The sequence below is a fragment of the Varanus komodoensis genome, unplaced genomic scaffold (assembly GCF_004798865.1).
Source record: "Varanus komodoensis strain SLA01 unplaced genomic scaffold, ASM479886v1 scaffold3, whole genome shotgun sequence".
In the NCBI taxonomy this organism is placed as follows: Eukaryota; Metazoa; Chordata; class Lepidosauria; order Squamata; family Varanidae; genus Varanus; species Varanus komodoensis.
Window position 1 is genome coordinate 19,435,092 of NW_025335761.1, and position 21,230 is coordinate 19,456,321.

Here is a 21,230-nt window from a genome sequence, read left to right on the forward strand (position 1 = left end):
AGCCTACTCCTTTCACAGACCATGAGAAACTACAGCTCAGCTTCAAAACTTAAGGCCACCTGGACAATTTATGTCAGAATCCCTATTCTAACTGGGTTCTTCCTGCTCCATAGCTCATTCTCTTTGGATGCAATCTAACACATGCAGGGCTTTTACTGTCTAAACATGCATAAGACTGTGCCCTTTACTACTACAACAATTATATCAGAAATTATGGTATTCTGAATGGTTACAAATGGAGACTTAACCAGGACAAGTTTAGGGCCAACAAGCAAATTGTACTGAGGGGCAGAATAAGAAATCTGCTCCATGGTGCAACAGTATGAGACTACTGAGTTGTATGGCAAAATAAGCACTCTTCTGCTTACCTATCCCTGAACTTGCAGTGTACTTCTATAGTGCAGTCACCAAAATCAATGGACTGATCAGGTTCGAAAGGAAGCTGTTGAGTTCAGCAGCACAAGTGGATGAAGAGGGTGCATTCACTTGTCCTTCCCAGCAGTGCATGGTAGTTTGGACAGAATTGCACTTAATGTGTACATCCACGGTCCCTAATTTTACTGCTACTTTAACCGATTACGAGTTCTGCTCTCTTCAGGCTTTAGGGTCCTTGGAAGGATGATTGTTACTCCTTTCCTCCTGCCGCCTTCAAGATTTCATGCCTCCTAGCAGGCCTGGCAGCATGCTCAGTCCTCATTAGGTTGAAGGATGGATTCCCACCCACCAATTATGTCTTAATTAAAAATAGATTTGTTCGTCCACTCTTGGAGAGCTCCTGGCCTCATGCTATCAACAGAGAGTGAGTGGGCAGAGGCGGCGGTGACAGCCAGCCACGGCCAGACCGGGCCCATTCCCCACAGCTAAGCCACCCAGACAGCGGGAACGCGCCGGTGAGCTGGAGGACTAGTCACCACGGCTTCTTCGCCCACACTTCGCGGGCGACCGGGGGAGGGGGCGGCGGAGGGCAGGGCGGGCCGGGGCAGGCCGTGGATGGTAGACGGAAGCAAGATGACTCGCAGAACCAAGCTCCGCTAGGCGCTCTGCCGAAGAGCGACGCCGCGCCGATTCCCGCCTCCGCCTTGGGCGTCCCCTTCGGCCGGGGGAGGCAGGCGCACCGCCTGACGAGGAAGGAGAACGGGAGGAAGGGCGGGGCCCGTCGTCAGCCGGCTCGGCCTTTCCGCGCTGCCCGGGGAGCGAGTAGGGTTGTGGCCGCCGCACGGGCAGAAGGGACGGTCGGGATGTTCAGCTGGCTGAGCAAGCAGGCCGGGCGCCAGCGGCCCGGGGAGGGCGAGGACGTGGTGGAGACGGTGACGGGCGGCCTGAAGGAACTGTACACCAAGAAGCTGCTCCCGCTGGAGGAGCACTACCGCTTCCATGAATTCCACTCGCCCGCGCTGGAGGACGCGGACTTCGAGAACAAGCCCATGGTGCTGCTCGTGGGCCAGTACAGCACGGGCAAGACCACCTTCATCAGGTAAGGCTGCCGCCTGCCGCCGCTTTCCCTCCTTCCCTGCCGGGGCAGCAGATGGCGCGTCATCGCGGGCGCGCGGCTCCCTGGGGCATCCGCTCCCCCGTCTCTCTCTCGGCAGCTCCCGGCGAGCTCTCCGCACCTCCCCTCATCTCCTTAGTCGCGGCATGTATTTAGGAGGCGACCCTTTCGGTTTCCTCGTGGGGGAGGGCAAACTTGGAGCTGCCGGATGACTGCTTGCCAGCGCTTTGGTGGCCTGTAGGGGAGACCAGCCTAGGCACTGACATCCCTTCTCAGACAGGTAACCCCTCTCATCCCCTCTCAGCAAAGTCTCCTGGAAAGCTACGCAGTGGCCTTTGTGAGAAGCGACTCCTATTAAGTGTGTTTCTTAATTAGTCTGACGTGTAGCCCCAACGTGGTTGAATTTTAACCGCTTCCGGAATTCCCGACTGGATTCTAACACGTTGAGAACACGTAGCAGCATTCACTAGCGCAGCACCTAAATGCACGTGTGCCTCACTTCATTGCTGTTAAATGTTGTTCTTTATTATTTGTTTATTGCGGTTATCCCTGTGCCATCTTTTCAGGATACATATCCCAGCTTACATGTCATGTAAAAAGAGCACAACAGTGATGAACATTTACATATATCAGTAAATTAAAATACGGTCAGGAGCCTTCCCTCAGGGCAGCTGGTGGAAAATGGCCCTGGGGATAGGAAAAGTGAATTTGGAACAGTTGCCCTCTTTAACTACCTTCTTGTCTCCTAGAATTCTTCCAACAGGGTTTTTCAGGGAAGGGGGTGTGGACATTCAACTGGATAGGTCTCGAGATCATCTGTTCCTGCCTCTGGCCCATCATGAGAAAGGGTGGAAAGCTAGCAAGCCAGGGGAGAGAATGCTTATCTGTATTCTTGTTGCCCAGCTAGGCAATAACTTAAGGAGGCATGGTGGCTGGTGTGTGCAGAGCTGAGGCCAGCCTGTGCCCCTCTGTAGGACTCTTACGTTTGGCAAGTTTCAGGGGAAGGGTGTTTTGTCATAAGGAGTAAGCTGTTGAAAAGACTTTTGTCATGCCCTTGGAATTGTAGCTTGACCTGTAGGTAGCCAGTTTAAGAGGCATTCGCCTCCCATTTCCATAGCCTTATTGGAATGTGTTGAGGAATATATTTGTGTCTGGATAAGCTTTCCTTTTGTGTCCTGTCTCAAAAAAGGAAATCTTCAGTTCATTCAACTCTGTCCAGGATTTCTCTGGTGACTGCCACAATGAATCAGTCTGGATGAATGTCTCACAGCCCAATAGTATTTCTAATGCTTTATCATTCATTGGTCAGAATAAGCTGTACCCTTTAAACCTCTCCATTTTACACACTGAGAAGCAGGCCTGTGAGAGCATTTGGGTTCCATTACTTCTCATTATATGGTCAGACTGTTAACATACAGCTTAATCCAACATTTGTGTTTGCACACATTGTGCCATTAATGTTACCATGAATTGTGTGCTGTTTCTTGCAGTCTTGCTCTTTAAAAGATCTGTATTTCAATTCAACTTGCAGAGTGACATTGCCCCTTTTGTCCCACTTCTGTACTGAAATGAAAAGATTCCAGAACGAAATTACTGCTTGCTTACCCTTACTACCCAGATTTGTGCCTGGCAAATATTTAATAACCATGCACACTAACCTTTCTTTTAAAAATCTGTTCAGTGCTCTCTCTTCTAGTGCAAAATGGTTATTTCACATGTTCACCCTCCTGCATTCCTTAGCTCACTACCAGTATGTTAGAATGTACTTCTTTTAGTCCTTAACTTTGCTGACAGCTCAGTGTCCAGTCCTCTCTTACGTGTTTACCTTTTCAAGTTCAGTGTTATACCCCAAAGGTAATTATCTCAACAAGTTTTGTATATGCCTTCAAGATAAAACAAGCAGCAAAGATGAAAAATGTTTAGTCATGCCACAGTAAACTTGTTAATCTTTAAGGTACCAAAATACCTTTTCCTTGCAAATATTTAAAGGCAATTTAGTTTCCTTGGGAGAAGGATGTTTCAGGGAGGTGGAGAGGTTTCATCATAGTGAGGAATGATGACCTTGAAATTTGGTATTGGTTGAGTCATGCAGGGTGTAGTTTCTGTTGTGAAGGACACAATAGAGAATGTCTGGTGCAGTGTAGAAGGGGGTTTGGCTGAAGTCCTGTAACATAGGATTTTCATTAAATTATGTTTAAAAGCTAGCAAAGACAAGATCTTGGGCAGCATTTCTGTACATTCCAGAGACACTACAACTATAGCAGCTTTCTTTGATTCTGCCGATCTATCCTTATGATATATATATATATATATATATATATGTATATATATATTGTCTTCCTTGATATGCCCAAACCTATTTAAAGCAAATGTCAAACTTCATTCAGGCATTCTGAATTTAACACTTAAATCCTGGAATTAGAATAGAAACACTTACAGAATAATTTTATTTAAGCAAAAATCTCCTTATTTTTAGTTCATTGATAAAGCTTTTTTATATGCTGTACATTATTTCACTGTATAAAAATAATCAAAAGTAGCTTGTTCAGCATCACTATTATAGCATTTTCTGCATATTTCATATTATGTCAAAGTCCTCATTTGTCTGTAAGACAAGCCCAGGCTGTACATTTTTAAGTGTTCCACAATTGCCATTTTGCTTCTTAAGCAAAACTGATTTCTTTAATTTGTCTTTTTAAAAATGTATCTTTTAAATTTTTGGGAAGATAATTGGATATGTTAATAAGAATAAAATGTTGACCAACTACTTCTTGTTATGATTTCCATTAAATTCTTATTGTTCTCCAGATGGTTCACTTCCCTTGTCAGTATAAAGACCACTTCCTACATTGTTTAACACCCTCAGATCAGCAGACAAAATGCTGATTTCTCATTATGAAGTCATAACAATTAATGTTTCTTCAACAGGGATATCTAAGTGTCTGAAAAATTGAGATATCAAATATTTTATTATCTTTTTACTCTCTTCAAACAATACCAAAAAATGGAAATTTCTTGACAGTATTCCTTTACAAGTCTTATTCTTTTGTGTTGTCTTGGTCTAAGTGAAGGTTAGAAGATGTGAAAGAATGCACAAAGAGTGCAGACCCTGTTTTTGAAAACACCTTTGATAGTTGTTTGTTGATGAACTGTGCAGCCAATCAGCCTTCAGACCAAAAATAGCATGTTAAAAAACAGCAAATGCCAGAAGACCAATTAGAACCCTAGAAAAATGTAATCTGACCTGAGGATCATCAGGTTTATCATGAGGTGAACTGAGAATGGGAGGAAGTTCCATAACTGCATTAACCATAGCCTGCTCAAAAAGACCATATATAATATAAGGTTATGCATTCATTAATAGCTAAGATAAGGAAGTATTTGATCCAAGTTTCATTCTGGGGGGGGATGGGTTATTAGGGCTGTTCTCCACTGAGGTAACACCTGTCTCTTTGTCCGCACGAGTGCTTTAAGTAGCTAAGAATGTTAGCAGGTTGGTATGCCATCCCATTTTAAAAGTTCTTTTAATAAATAAGTGGTTTACAAGAACTGATCAGTGCTGTAATGGACAGGACACTCGTTAACGTAGGGTTGTCATAAGCTGATTCGACAGCGTGTAATAACAGTAAATATAAACGTGACTTGTTATTTCATTTTATACTCCCCAATAGGGTTGAGGTTAGGGTACCTCCTTTGTTCCAAACGGAACCATATATAGTACTCCTAGTGGGTAGGTTCACACTACTGAATTTCTCCATGTCACATGATTCTGTGAAGAAAGGTTAGTGTGTGAACCAAACAGCACTTGGAGTAAGGCAGCTAGCTGCTCTCTCTTTGATTGTGGTTGACCTTTTGGCTGCAGCCATAGCCACAGAAGTCCCATATTTTTCGCTCTATAAGACGCACCTGACCATAAGACGCACCTAGTTTTTAGAGGAGGAAAACAAGAAAAAATATTCTGAATCAAATGGTTTACTAAACTATTTAATAAACTATAACAGAATACAGTAATACTGTATTTCAACCTTGTAAAGTGAACAGCAGTCAACAGTGGCATTAAGAACCATCATCACTGTCATTAACAAAAGAGAGACTTTAAAGTTCGAGTACTCTTCTAGTTTTTGTTGAACCCATAGAACTCATCATCACTAGAGTCAGAATTTATGAAGCTCTGTTGCTCACAATCACTGACATCACTTTCTTAGTCAGTAGTGGAATTATTGAAGGAATCCACAATCTACACCAGTTATACAAGAGCTGCTGCGGACAATTCAATAACAAATCTAAAAAAGCCAGTAATGTCCATGCTGCCCTACTAGTAAATGATAGAAAAAAACTTCTCACAAAAAATGAGATATTGTACAGTAAATCAAACACACAGCGGACTAAGTAGCCTTTGAAGAATAAACTTCATACACGAACGTAATGCTGTTCAAATATCCACTGATCCTAAAAAAAATGTGTCTGATCAACTAACAGATAACTGATCCATGGAAAGCTTCCTGATAATCACAGGCACATTCCCCATCAGGGCGCGCTGAGCGTGTGCTGGCCAGGTGGTGCCACGTGGGGCCGGCAGCGTGCCGACGGTGGTCTTCCGGGTGGCATGGCGGCAGGTCTTCCCAGGCGGTGGGGGTGAGCAGTCCGTCTCTCCGTGCCGCAGGTGGGTTAAAGCCCGCGGCTCCTCTTTCTCCGCACCTCTCCCCCTGAGCGGCACAGCTCTCACCTGCGCCAGAGTGGGGCAGAGCAGGGCACACCGAGCGCGTGCCGGCCAGGTGGTGCCACGTGGTGCAGACGGGCCGGCAGCGTCCCGGGCGTCGGGCACACACACATTTACTCTATAAGATGCACAGACATTTTCCCTTACTTTTGAGGGGGGGAAATGTGCGTCTTACAGAGCAAAAAATATGGTAGCTGTTAGATGTCTGCATGTACTATTCAATTCATACCAAACTTTTCATGCGTTCTTTTCCCTGTCTTCGCAAACAATTCGAGAAATTTGTTAATGTAAACCAGACTTCTTGACTATGGGGTAGAGCAGAGATTATCCATACATACAAATCCCAAGTGCCCAAGTTTATATTTGCTGAGATTTATTATCCCTCTTAACCTCCTGCCTTTATAAAGGTTGGACTTCCTTCAAATGGTTTCAGACGTGATGATTTTTTTTCACACAGGATCCCCACTCTTCTACAAACATCCTTTGCCCTTTTATGCTTGGGAGGCAAAAATAGTTTTCAGCCCAGGAACTGGGTGGAGTGCTTATGGGAGAGGAAAGACATCTTCCCTGTTTGCTTTGTATCTGCCCTTCAGAACAATTGCTGGAGTGCTCTTACTTCATCCCTGCAGTCCACTGGTTTGGGCTAATGACATAATTTTGTATCTCTGAAGTAAGTATAACTCAAATGAGTAAGTCCCCAAATATCCTGCATTTGCATGTCTGCCATGGAAATCCTGTGCTCCATAGTGCACAGTTCTCAACTGTGGGTGAGAGGAAAGCAGAAGGCAACTTTTCTGGAGTCATGTGAATAAGAACAGTATATTTATGGATTAAAAATTGTTGGTCCATATAGTGAATTAAGACAATGAATAAAGGCACAAATGAAGTCACTTTTCATTATGTAGTAATGATTATAGTTGTATGTAATAAAAGGTTTTCATTCTATTAATTCTGCTATGCATTTTCACTCTTCCATTAATTTCTGTTAGCTTTTTTGTTGGTTGTCTTGTCTTCTTCAGGATCTCTCTGCAGCCTTTTCAGTCTTCCCAACTTATTTTATTCCTTTGTTCTTTCACATAACTTTTTTTCACTTGCTTTGTATTTTGTCATGGAAGTAGCAGTTACATAATCAAGTTAGGTGGAGACTTGACTCTACTGATGCTTACCTGGGCTTCATGATTTCCCATGGGCTTCATGGGCTTTACTTGGGCTTCATGACTTCATGACACCTGCCCTGTCCCATGGCTGGGCAAGAATAGCAAGGTTATACAATCTTAGAGATTTTTCCCACTGTGGAAAAGTTTGCCCCAGGAATCCCTGGAACAGTTTGAAAATGGCTAATTAAGATTACCATAGTAAGGATAATGGAATGACATTTGACTGATTTAAAATAGAGTATTGATCTGATGGAACTAACCTTCAGGCAGTGCTTTCAGGAACTCTGTTAAAAAATGACTTCATTCACTGGGAAGAAGAGGGGGTACAAGCTGACATGTTAACCTTCAAGATTCTGCCTTCTAACATTCCAAGGGTTTGGGCTCTGTGAACTGCTCTACATTTTTCAGGTTTACCAAAGATGCTGTTCATTCATAGTTCTTTGACCTCTTACTGTTGCAGTAGCTTTTTGCTTTTAACGCAATATTATAATAGAGTGAAGGGAAAAACTGCTTTAATTGATATTAAAATATGCCTTTATTTCTTTAGAAAAGAAATGTCTAAATGGAGAAGAAACAAGATTAAATAAAATGTATGCCTACCGCTTAAGGCAATAGTTCTGCCTTAAGGTTACTGTGTTGCAATCTTCTGACCTAGTAGTATGTAACAGTGAAATCCTAAGCATTTTTACTTGGAAGTAAAATCTCTTCAGTTATGGGGACTTACTTCCTGTTAAATGTGTTTCGAATTACAGACTGAAATACTGATTTTAAAACAAAACGCAACACTTTCTGGGAGGAAAGAATGAGGGACAGAACTTTACCAGAGGTAGCATGCTAGTTGCTGAGGAGCTTGGGCAGGCGGAGGTCTTGCACCCATCCTGCTTGATTGATCCTGTGGGCAGCTGGTTTGCCCCTGTGTGTACATGGACCTTTGGTCTGATCCAGCATAGCTCTTCCTATGTTCATATTTTTTGTCTTTTTCCTCCTTGGGGCTACGATTTTTGTGAGGTCCTGCAGTGATGTGCTGAGTGGGTTGATTGTATTATCCTCTTATTTGAGGCCTATCAATTTGATAAACCTTTGGTCTGATCCAACATGGCTTTTCTTATGTTTTTATGTTCTTAGAAGGAAGAGAAGCAGGTGTGATGAGAAACTATGTTCTTTAGGCCTGTACCATTTATATGTGGTTGCATTGACTTGTTAGTGAGCCATTAGCATGTGTAGGTTATTACAGAATTGTAGCTTAAATGTTTATACAGCATGGACTGTTTTAAAGAAACAACCAGCTATCTGTAGGGTGGTGGAGCACAATTACAGGGAGACTGGGCTGTTTCTTTTATTGGAAGAATATAATAGGGATAGTCAAAGTGGCCATGCAGGATTGCTATATCCCGCATATCTTATTCTGCCTTTATTTTTGCCTGTATGTACATCAGCAGAAGGGAGTTACCCCAGTAAATGCCCCCTGATGTGGGTGGGTAGATTGTCTCATGGGCTGTGCAGCCTCATTTGAGAAAAGATTGGAAATAATTCTGCTTGCCATGCTAGCTGAGAGCATGTCAAGACCTCTAGCTTTTATTCTACCTATCAAGCACTTAACTAATTTATTTATATTATGACAAGACAAATTCAGGACAAGATTTAGCTAATTGTTTTTATGTATATTCTGTAAATATTATTCATACTGGCAACTGACTGGTCAGATATAGTCACTTGACTACATATTGTTTGAGCATGATCAGATATTGCACTATGCAGAGGGAAGTTTGCCTTTCCAATATTTAATTGTGGAATAATTTGTTACTAAGCAAAAGTGTAAGATTGCATTCGCCCCAAGTCTATAACACATGGCTGTGAGAAGGTGCTCAGTTTTGAAAAGTTTATTGCTTCTATATCTCAATTTAACATTGGAAGAGCGCATAAGATATCAGAAGGTAACTCAGTTGGCAAATGAACAGGCAGAAGGAGTCATTGATAAGATGCAGATAGAGGTGAAACATTAGTTCAAGCTGACTTTGCTTCAGGAATTAGCCTGCAGCCAACTTAGCAAACCTGCTTTTACTGACTTTAAAAAAAATCACTTTTTCTTCACTCTTTTTCTCACTTTAATTTGGAAACATAAGTTGTTCTTGCTGTTGCAGGATAAAAGCCAGAAGAGCTGCTCAGTAAATAATTCATATTTATTAAAAACTTGCCTTTGATTGTCAAAACAGAAGAATTCACTACATTTTTAACAAGGGGAAGCATAATCCTGTGCACCCTTGGATCCTTCCTAGCCCCAGCCCCTTTCCAGTACACTCGGCTAAATGAGTTCAGAGGCCTGACTCAAGGAAGAAAGAAGCACAGGACAGGCAAAAAGGAACTTGCATTTTGTGCACCTCAAAATATTAAATACATGGTTTTATTAACACAATTTGTACCAAATAATGTTAGATGCTTGGAACAAACAGGAGTCAATTCAACTCCAAGATGGCGAAATATCTACTGAGAGAAACTTCACTTATTGTTTTCATTTCTGTATCACTCCACAACTGAAGCTATTCGTGCTCAGTGTTTCTTATTTTTTTTAATCAAATCTATATTCTTATTTTCCATACCTCCACTTAGGTACCTTTTAGAGCAAGATTTTCCAGGAATGCGGATTGGTCCAGAGCCAACTACAGATTCTTTCATTGCTGTCATGTATGGAGAAACTGAAGGGAGCACTCCTGGGAATGCTCTTGTAGTGGACCCCAAGAAGCCATTCCGCAAACTCAGCCGTTTTGGAAATGCATTCTTGAATAGGTAAAGGAAGTCTACATACATTTCCTGTGTGCATAAAAATTGTGTGAGTGTCTGTGTATTAGTATTCATATACTGTCCAACAGACAACACTTTTTTGGATGGTTCACAAAATGAAGGTTAAAGTTATAAAATTCACCAATATAATTTAACTTTCTTGGCCACCTTTCAGGGTAGAAACCCTCAAAATTAATTATGAATACTGTATCAATACAACATATAATAGCTGGTATGATATTAATGTATAGTATATAATAAAATACAATGTATAATCTAGAATTGAAACTGCTACAGAGTACAGCTGGAGTAAAGCTAAGAGCAGAGGACGGGAGCCAGGCAAGGAACTTAGATCTAACACTGGGACTCAGAACCTCAGGGTCCAGGGGCCAAATCTGGCCCTGTGGGATTTTCCGGAAGACCATTTCCCCCTACCCTGGCTTCATCACTTACCCCCAGCCATGGATTATCTGGTGGCTTTCCATCTTTTGTTTCATTTGTTCCTCGTTCCCTAACAATTTTAAATGCCTCTCCTGAGGCTAAATTACATGCAGCTATAATAAGCTGGGCAGTTTTGCTTTGTTGACCTCACACCTTTTGCCCTTGAACCCATTCCCACTGGAATGCATCCCCGAGACTTTCTCTTGGGTGAGAGAGGTTCTTCAGCCTGCCCTCAGACAGAGTTAAAACTGAAACATTAGCAGGCCTAGAAAAATAAAGCTGTTTTTACCTGGTACCCAAAGCACCCTGATTTAAGACTCCAGTGAACCTCTCTGAGAGGGCATTCAATAGGAATGGCTTGTCTGTGTGTGTGGCCTTCATGTTGCTTCTTCCCTGTTTCCCAATATTGGGATTCAGTTGTAGGTCTGCATTTTGGTCAGGGTCTCAAGCTGCATGTTAGATAATCTTTACTTTGCTTTTCTCCCTACCTGCCCCAATGAGCAGTGCAGAAAAGTAATGTTCAAGATAGCCTTTTAAATTCATCTTATATGCTAAGGTACAGTACAGACATAGAATTGTCATCTATTAGTCTATATATATTATTCAGAACAAAAGCTTGTAAATTGAGTGTTCCCTTCAAGTATTGAGTAAAGAGCAACAGAAAATGTGGATGTAAACTGAAATTGATCTGCAGTTGTTTCAGAAAGTCCTGGCAAATACAGTGTTTCATATACTGCAGTACTTTCAATTATAAATGAGAATTGCAGTTGTGCAGTATAGTATATAAGAACTAAACAGGAGCAGAATTTGGATAATGCTATCATACAGTAGTATCTAGTCCTGTGGCTAGAATTCCCCTTGGCTTTGTCACTTAGTGAATAAATAGAGTAGTCTTCTGTTAGGTTGCAAGATGTAACATTTTTAGTACAGGCAGTCCCCAGGTTACAAATGAGTTCTATTCCTAAGAAAACAGAAATTCATCTTTAAGTCAGATCACTTATATTTGGCCCTCCACATTTGCAGGGGCTTGGGGCACATGATGCTCATAAAAGTGGAAAAACTGCAAATATCTCTAGTCCCCACCTTCACTTAAACTCACCAGTGCCCCCTCTTTGCAGCAAGGAAATAATGGGTGGGAGAGGAAGGCATGCTTTGGAGGCTTCCCTTTCTACTCCTTTGCTTTCTCTTTCTCTCTGATGATGCTTTGGAGATCTAACTTCTCTCCCCTTCCACTTCCTCTTTCTCTATGGTGACGACAATTTTCTGCAGTGTTTTTTATTAATTTAATAAAAAATAATAGGCTGTGTTGCCATCTGTTGGTAGGTGCAGGTTGTTCATAACTCAGACGTTTGTAACTCGGGGATTACCTGTACTTAAGAGTTTAAGGGAAATATCCAGAGTATTTTACCAGGTGCAGACTGGCTTCACATTGCATCTGTTCTGCATAGCTTCTGTAGGTCAAAGTATTATTGCTGTTGCTTTGCAGTGTCCATTCAAAGCATCCAAGTTCATAGGAAATAGTGGTTCTCTTCTTCAAGGTATACTTCTCAGCCAATGGACAAAGTAAGTAGTTCAACCCCTCAGGGTGGTCATAGCCAAATGCATCTTGGCCTGCTCTAGCATAGCCAAGAGACTGAGAAAGCAACATAACTGCTGAAGTACGCTGTGGGAGCCACAAGCTTTCTAGGAGTGCCTGTTCCCCAAGTCACTCACGATGGATGCAGAGTTAGAGCTGCAACAACCATTTCTGGTGCCACAGCAAAAGCAAAACAGAGCTGCCAAGGCTTGCTAATCTTGCTTTTCCGCTATCCAGGCCCCAGACCATCACACTCATTATTTTTTATGTATGTGCTTATTTGTTTAAAAACTTTAATTCCGTGTCTCTCCACTACTCCCGGAAAAAGAAGTTGCTCAACGCAGCTTACAAAAGGTAATAATAGTAACATCAACAGACTTTAGCAGGTTAAAACTAGGAGCAACTGCACAAATTTAACAGTCAGTAGCATTATGCAACAGAAAAATCAGCTGTTTATTTGAAAAGAAATGCCTTCACTTGCTGGTGAAACATGAAGAAGCTGATGACTGAACCTTGTGGGCTGGAATTCCACATACCAGGATTCAGCACCAAGAAATCCTGCTTATGCATTGCCACCAATCCTGACTTTACAGATACCAGGCATGCATAAAAGAGAGAGAGCAGCTGATCTCAGACAGGTGTACAAGGGAGGAAGCAGTCCTTCGGATAACCAGTTCCCATGCTGCTTAGAGTTTTTTCCATACATTTGCCACACTTTTGCTTGGCACCTATGTCTAAACTCTGGTTCTGCTTTTTAGCCTGAGCAAGGTTGAAGGGAAGACAAGAGGGGAGCAGCCCTGTTCTCTAAGCTTATTCTCACCCCTCTCTGGGTTTTATTCCTTTTCCTTTTTCAGTCTGTCTTTCTTTGGATTCCTTTCTTTTTCTTTACAAACAACTCTAAATCCTAATTCATTTAGCCTTTTTCTAATATTAGTACGGTATTACTCTACAGGGATATTTATCAACCTAGAAAAGGTTTGTAAAATGCTAATTCAAATCACTGTGTTTGTGGCCCAGTACAGTTATTGAGACAATGCCAACCTGTCTTTCTTTTAATATTCTATTTTGAATAATTCTAATGCGAAACTGTAGAGAGGTTTGCTTTTATGCTTCTGTAAAGTGCATTCCTCCCCAATTTTCTTTTAAAAAATTACTCTTAACACTTCCCTAGAAATAGTGTGAGTGTATTACATGGTGCTATCTCCATACAGAACTGCAGTTCTTGTTTTTCTTGTAAAACTTGCCACTGTGTTTACATCACTGACAACTGGAAATTTTTAAACATTGTGTCTTTGTTCAGCTGGCATAAAGGGTTTAGTCTTCCTCTAACATTTAACTTCTTTATCAGTTAGTACTAAGCACAGATCAAACACATTACAGAAAATCAGAACATATGAAGGGAAAAATATTGAATCCTAGAATCTTTAAAACTATTTTTTTCATTCGGTCATTACTGACTTTTAAAAAAATATTTGTGATCTTGTAAAAAAGGCTGTTGAATATTTGTAGTAATAAAAAAAATCAAATGCACATTAAAGAAATGGCATGAGCATCCACATTACCTAGGTGGTTAATACATTTGTCTTTGCTGCACTTTCTTAACTTTTGCACCACTGTTCAAGGACATACATACATTATAGTAGGATTAGAATTTGTCGGTAATTGTGAGTGTTCTAACATGTTGTTTTCCTTTTCAAGAACACAAACAAACTCTTCTTGCATAGCTCTCACTGTGTGTTGAGGAGTCCTTCAGATTATCTGTTTAGACAAATGCAATTCCCATATCATCCCCAGCCAACAAGGCCACCCATGGTGGCTAGGGATTATGGAAACTGTATCCCACAAGATTGAGCTCCTTGGAGGAAAGTCAAGCTACGAATCTATCAGATAAATAGTCTCCACAGAGCATGGACCTTTGCAACCCAAGAGTCCAATCATGGGTACATCTAGCCCAGAATTGTCCACAATTATGGCAGTTGCTCTTAAGGGTTTCAGACAGGAGTTTCCACTGACCTAACTGAAGATGCACAGGAGTGAACCTACAAAGTAAGTACCCTACCACTGAGTCATGGACTCCCACTAGGAGTTGGAATGGAAGGAACCATCTACATGCAATCTGTGTTTCTACTAGGAAGCTATAAAGAGATGTGGGAAGCATTCCAATAAGTTCTCAGAAAACTCTTGTGTTATCACAAGAAAATCGCAGTGCAGAAAATGCCAATAACAATATGATGCTATATTACATGTATAGAAATTGATCAAATAAATGTTACAGCACATAATTTGTGGGGGGGTGGTCAGATACAGGAAAAATGTGTTAAAATAAATACAACCCTTTTCTTCATTTTTACAGATTCATGTGTGCTCAGTTACCTAACCAAGTCCTGAAGAGCATCAGCATCATAGATAGCCCTGGCATTCTTTCAGGAGAGAAGCAGAGGATTAGAAGAGGTGAGCCTTTTGATAATCAATTCAATACTTTCATTTTTCCTGCCAGCAAGAGCTCAAAATAAACAAGATAAAATAATAAAAAGAGCAAAATAAAGATATAAAACAATAGAGAGGCCAAATAATATTTAATTCTTAATTGAACTATGTAGTGCTCACAAATAATTTTGCAGGAAGGAAGACAGTAAATCTACTCATAGTGAAGTCCCAGTGAATTTGAAGGATCTAATTTCAGGTAAGGCTGTATAGGATGCAACCTAAACCAGTCTAATTTGTTTTGATAGTTTGATTTAACAGCTTGGCTACAGCAAAATCTAGGCTTTTACTGCATTCATGCTTCTTACTTTCTTATGAGATGGTATTTGTTTTTATAAGTTGAAAAATAATTAAAATACCATTAGGGTTAATTGCTTTAATGATACATCAGACTGAAGGCAGAAAAATCTCAACAACAGGAACCTTGAAGAATTTTGCTTTTGCCATGAAGTTACTGGGTAGACTCAGGCAAACCATTTTTTCAGCCTCAGCCCCTGCAAGCCCTTCTCTGGGCATTTTTGGTTGATGGGTGTGATAGGGCTTCATAGTATTCACTTGGCTGTGTTTCTGAATTGGCATAGTTTGTCCTCCCTGATGTTAGGACACTGAGGTCTGGCATACCTACTTAGATGGATCTTGAGTAGCAGAGTTCGGAAAATTCTCTTCCTGCAACTATGGAAGGAACAACTGCTAGTACTGGCCTGGATGGACCAGTGCTCTGTGACACGCACTATATGTTAAGAGTATTGTCTGTATTCTTGAGAGTCTGTATTGCTAGGCATGTTGTTACTAAGAAGGCTTTTCTTTATTAGAGCAGACATAACCCAGAAACGATCTCTGAATAACACTCCAGTGCAATTTATCTGGAATGCACTGTAAGGAACTTGGAGATGCCCTCTCTTGCAATATCTGGACATGATATAATACTGAGCATTATAAAATTATGTCCAGTCTTGTTCCATAAGACTTATTTTACAGGATTAAAAGGATTTCTCAGCAAGGCCAAATTGGATACCCTCTTACTGTTTACTGTCTTTTCTTCTTCTTTAGGCTATGATTTTTGTCAGGTCCTGCAGTGGTTTGCTGAACGAGTTGATCGCATCATCCTCTTATTTGATGCCCATAAACTTGATATTTCTGATGAGTTCTCAGAAGCAATAAAAGCATTCCGGGGTCAGGATGACAAGATCCGGGTGGTACTGAATAAAGCTGATCAAGTGGACACGCAGCAGCTGATGAGAGTCTATGGTGCACTCATGTGGTCCTTGGGAAAAGTGATTAATACACCAGAGGTGTTACGGGTCTACATTGGTTCCTTTTGGGCCCAACCCCTGCAAAACTCAGAAAACCGAAAACTGTTTGAGGCAGAGGCACAAGATCTGTTCCAGGACATCCAGAACCTACCACAAAAGGCAACAGTGAGAAAACTGAATGACCTTATCAAGAGATCACGGCTAGCAAAGGTAAATTGCAAAATAAAACTCAGCTTCAGGTTGAAGTTACTGCCCAATTGGATTTGTATGATTACTGTACATCATATATTGGCTATGAGTGCCATCTTAAATAATCAAGCTGTGGTTGTGCCTTTTCATCCAAATCTGAAGGCTGGGTTAGGCAAAGTTTAAATGAAAATCATGTCCTGTTTCAGGCTTATGTGAGAGTTGTGTAATCCCCACATAACCCATAGTCTCCAGGTTTATATGGCAAAATAGGCTGCAGCCATGGCTCGAATATTCAAAATGGCCACACAGGAACTGCAACCATGTTTGAAAATACAAATCAGGCAATTACTAACTTATTTTCTCCACCTGTTATGTTCCAATTGATAGTCTACACAGACTGAAGTAAGATGAGCATTGTTTATTGTTTTTGTGCGGGGGGAAACAGAATAGAAACTTGCAGTGTCACCCATTCCGGAATTAACCAACTATTTTCTCACTATCAGAGAACATTTCTTTCTTTCCTTTTTAAAATAATGCTGAATATTTACAACTCTACCAATTCAATGTCACCAACCTTGTTTTTGCCCCCTGATATCACACAGCCTTAGCTGCTTCCAGGTGTCACAGAGCTAGACCTTCTTTTTTCTTTGCACTGTAACAAAGTTATAGGGCTATCTATAATAGTTATCTTTTGCATGTCCCAAAGAATATCCTACAGGATGGCATCTATACTGTATTATACATTCTATATAGGGCTTAACAGATGTTGTTTTCTTTAATAAATACTGTAAACAGGTGTTTTTAAAAAGCCCACTGAAACTATTTTCAAAACAAATGACAACCAATTAAAGGATACATAATCCTAGATGCTATTCCTGAGGAAGGAAGCAGCATTTAAGTTACTTATTGGAGGTCTTCTGTACTAACATAGCGAAATGTCTCAGCGTTTCACACAGAAATACCAAATGGCACCTTTAAAAGTAGTATTAAAGGACTGAGGGGCAGGATGGCACTGGAAAGGTTGCCGGTGCTGTTTGTGGCACACTATTTAGAAGACAAGCTGAGAGCAGGAGGGAGAGGAGGCAGGTCCACCCATCTCAGGTTGTGCAAGCCTTGAGCTGGGGGCCTTCCTGAACAGTGCAAGATTCAGAGGGCTTGCACACATTCTCTTCTCTTAAGATCCAAGTCAAAAGATTACTGGTGCTTCAGACACAGAAGGAACATGGAACAAGCAATAGAATTATCTACACATGCAATCCTGTTTAGACAGAAAAATGTTGGGAGTTCTAGGATTGTCTCGTTCTAAGCATGCAGGGGATTGTATCCTAACCTGCAGTTTCAGCGCAAAGGAACCACACAGCTAAATAGCTAAATAACTAATAATAACTAAATAGCTGTCAGTCAATAAAAACCTTCTTTTCAGTATTTTCTTTCTTTAAAAAAGCCTAAACTGTTGCATTTTTCCTTAGATTGACCCTGCCTTCCCTTCCTAAATTGCTCTTGAAATTCCTCTTGTGTTATAATAAGGGCGGCTTATTTTATATTGTATTGTTGTATTTTTAATTTAATATTTATATTTTTAATTTATATTATAATTATTTTAACTTAGTGATGTAAGCCGCCCCGAGGCTTCGGCGAATGGGGTGGCATAAAAATGTTTTAATAAATAAAAAATAAATAATAAATAAATAAATAAATAACAAAGTGAGTGGATTGCCAGATCATCTGTGATCATCAGGCCCCTCTGGTATTGCTGCCACCCCATGTGACAGGCCATACTGAAATGCTTTGAAAACAGGAAACATCCTTATCTGCAAAAAACACAAGGGGAATATGAAGAAATAAAATCATTTGAGTGGTTGCAGGGAGTAGTAAGGAAGACTTTCAACATTTGATAACCCACATGCCTTTCACAAAAATGAGTCATCATTTTCAGTGTCTGGTATTTATAGCCTCTAAGATATAAAGATGTACATATACCTTTTAAAAATAAAAAAGATGTAGAAAGATAGTTGTATGGCAGCTGATCTGGCTGAAGGTTTTGCAGAAGTTGTGTTTCTTGATGTGCTGTGCATTGTATCATAAACCGACGTAGAGGAAGATTATTAGACTAATTATAAACAAGAACAACCTTGGAGATTAATCACTAACAGCCCTTTAAATGCTAGGTGTAAACTAAAAATGTCTGCAAATATATCTCTTTAATGATTTGGGAACAAGCAGCTTTCTGTATGTGGGGCGGGGGGAGAGGCAAACTAAACCTCTTGTGTCTTATTAATTACTAGGTGGCTCTTTTATTTCTTTAAATATACCAAGCTGGATGACCTTATATTACCTGGAACCTTGAAATGGAGCCTTCCCATCTTGCTCAGTCCTGTTCTGAATACTGTGGCCTATTTGTATTCATGCTTTGAAGAAAAGTATTTAAATAGCTGGCACTTTATACAAGATGCCCAGAATCCACGAGTCTTACTTTCCTTTGAAATTTCTGTTTCCTCCAACCACCCTGATACTTCTTTTTACTCTAGTTGGACACTGGACACCAGGACATTCCCAGAATCCCTTTCTTCTATTTCTTTTCCGCGTTGCTGTTAATAGAGAACATTGGGGTGACTGTTATGGTAGGATTTTCAAAAGGAGCAAAGTCTGGGTAGGAAGGTTTTGCAGAATTCAGATTTATTATTTTGCCTTGTTTTAAAAGGCATGTGTATACTTGCATGCACTGCTCTAATCTGTGAAGAAGAAAAATCTTGTAATCTGGTACTGTAGACACAAAAATTTCCCACTAAAGGTTCTTTGAGAATATTGCCGTCCATGTCTGCTCAGAAATAAGTCCCATTGCATTCAGTGGAGCCTTCTTCCAGATACATGTGTGTAGGAGTGCAACCTTAGAAAACAAGTATGTGTCCCTCCTTGATTCTGATAAATAATTATTTCAGGCAGGAACCTGAAATAAATATTTTTGGCCAGTAGGCAAAACTGACATCTAGCTGATAGAGAAGTAAAGAAGAGAAAAACATTTCAGTTCAGTATTTTAGTATTCAGACAACTTCCCTGCCAACTGTAAATGTTAATTGCATTCATAGAATTAACATCTGTGATAGAATTCTGTGATACAAAGTAGTATCTACTTTGGCCCTCAAACTTTTTTGCTTTATTTTTTTTTCTCATAAATATATTTAGAGAATAAACTGCAGATTTATCTTACACTGCTGAGTCTAGAAATCACTTTAGACTTCACCTTGGGCAGCCTGTACAGTTCAAAGCCTTGTTGAAATCTGCTGGATCAATTTGATCGTTTATATAAATATAATACATGGATCCAATTCCCTGAGCTGTTGAACTGTAATGATGTGTGCCTTGATCAAGTGATCCTAAATGAGTCCTCCCTACTTCACCTCCCACTTTTTCTCCTTTGTCCTTTTCTTTGTTCTTCCTCTTTATCCTTATGTCTGCATCTGTCTATGATAAGGTTCATACGATCAGGGATGGAAAAGAAGTCATGCTTATGGAAATTACTTCCATATTTTCTCTTGCCTGGCTCAAGTTGCCATGTTGTTTGAACCTGGCAAGGTGGGCCACAGGGATGATCCAACTACTCTACAAGCCATGGCTTGCTTGTGGGTTCCAGAATAATTTGGAAACCAGACACATCACCCATCTTTGCCAGATCTGGATGATATGACAACATGTACCTAACATGTGTAATTATGGAACTGAGGCACCTTGCAACCAACATGCATGGAGTGCTGAAAAGAAACCATCATGGTTCTTTTCTTCCACCAATCATGCAGAACAGTCTGAGTGTATGTGGCACATACCTGATGTTCCTGCTTTGCATTGTATAGGAGTGAGTGTTCTTTCAGGCAACAAGGAACAGGGTTGAGGTTCGATTCTTGTAACACTTAAAAGTGAAAATTGTAACACTGAAAGTGAAAATTCAATCAAGGTTGAATTAAAAATGCAAACATGCATTTCAAATGATGGTAAATATAATACATGGGTAATATTTTACTCTGTTATAGGCTGGAATTTTCTATTTGTTCATACATAATCCTGGTACTTAAGGAATGCAGTAATTACTGGGCGATGTCTATCATAGTGCCTCTTCATGGTTGTGTATGAAGGCAGAAGCTGTGAATCCCTTGCTGTATATGACACATACCTTTATTTTGCTATGAGCTATCCAAGTTATCCTATTACTCTGCCATCTCATAACTAAGAGATTCTGTATTGCATTCAAAAAAACAGCCACCACCCTATATAGAAACCTTATAAACATTTTGAAGGAATAATTGCTTTCCATTAAGAAGGCTGTAATTCTCATTAATGATAGTTATTTGCCCGCTAAATCCTTTTTATTTGTACCGACTTACATAGGCAAAACCAAAACCCTGTGGTTTTCCTCACCATCATGAACAGGAAGAAGTCCTCTTGTCTAGCTTGTTGCAAAATTAGGACCTTATTTCACTTCCTTCAACAGAACATCATTTTATATGTTTTTTATATTTTTTTAATTTGCCCTGGGGGATATAGTTTTTGTAAAGTCAAAAGAAGTACGTCAGTATTACCTTAATATTGGTTAATCTTAGTATTTATTCATTTCATATAATCTAACGAAAAGTATCTCCTGTGACTTTTTCTTATGTTTCTTGTGGAGGGGACTGCTAAATGCTAAACATTCACTATTGTCTTTTAGGTACATGCTTATATCATTAGCTATCTGAAGAAGGAAATGCCTTCTGTATTTGGAAAAGAAAATAAGAAGAAGGAACTGATAAACAAACTACCAGAAATCTATCGCCAGTTGCAACAAGAACACCAGATCTCACCTGGGGACTTCCCAGAAGTCAAGAGAATGCAGGTACTGCAGCTCATGAAACTAAATTAGTGACACACGCGTTGGTGACTTCCCGCCTTGAATTCTGTAACGCGCTCTACGTGGGGCTACCCTTGAAGACGGTCCGGATACTTCAATTGGTTCAAAACAGAGCTGCCAGGCTGCTGACGGGGACTGGGCGTTAAGTTCACATGACTCCAGTCCTCCGTCAGCTTCACTGGCTTCCCATTGAAGTCCGGGCCCAATTCAAGGTGTTGGTGATGACCTATAAAGCCCTAAACGGCTTGGGTCCTGGTTACCTGA

General features: G+C 40.5%; 1 protein-coding gene across 2 annotated transcripts in view; it reads left to right on the plus strand.

Annotated features, from left to right (window-relative positions):
* The first annotated feature begins 1,068 nt into the window (after positions 1–1,068).
* EHD4 (EH domain containing 4) overlaps positions 1,069–21,230 on the plus strand; it is a 27,297-nt gene continuing 7,135 nt past the window's right edge. For both annotated transcript variants that reach the window (XM_044435901.1, XM_044435902.1), the window contains exons 1-5: positions 1,069–1,474; positions 9,974–10,150; positions 14,515–14,612; positions 15,696–16,108; positions 20,787–20,951. In XM_044435901.1, coding sequence (XP_044291836.1) covers positions 1,239–1,474; positions 9,974–10,150; positions 14,515–14,612; positions 15,696–16,108; positions 20,787–20,951 — 1,089 coding nt within the window. In that variant the 5' untranslated portion in view covers positions 1,069–1,238. The remainder of the gene's footprint in view (positions 1,475–9,973; positions 10,151–14,514; positions 14,613–15,695; positions 16,109–20,786; positions 20,952–21,230) is intronic.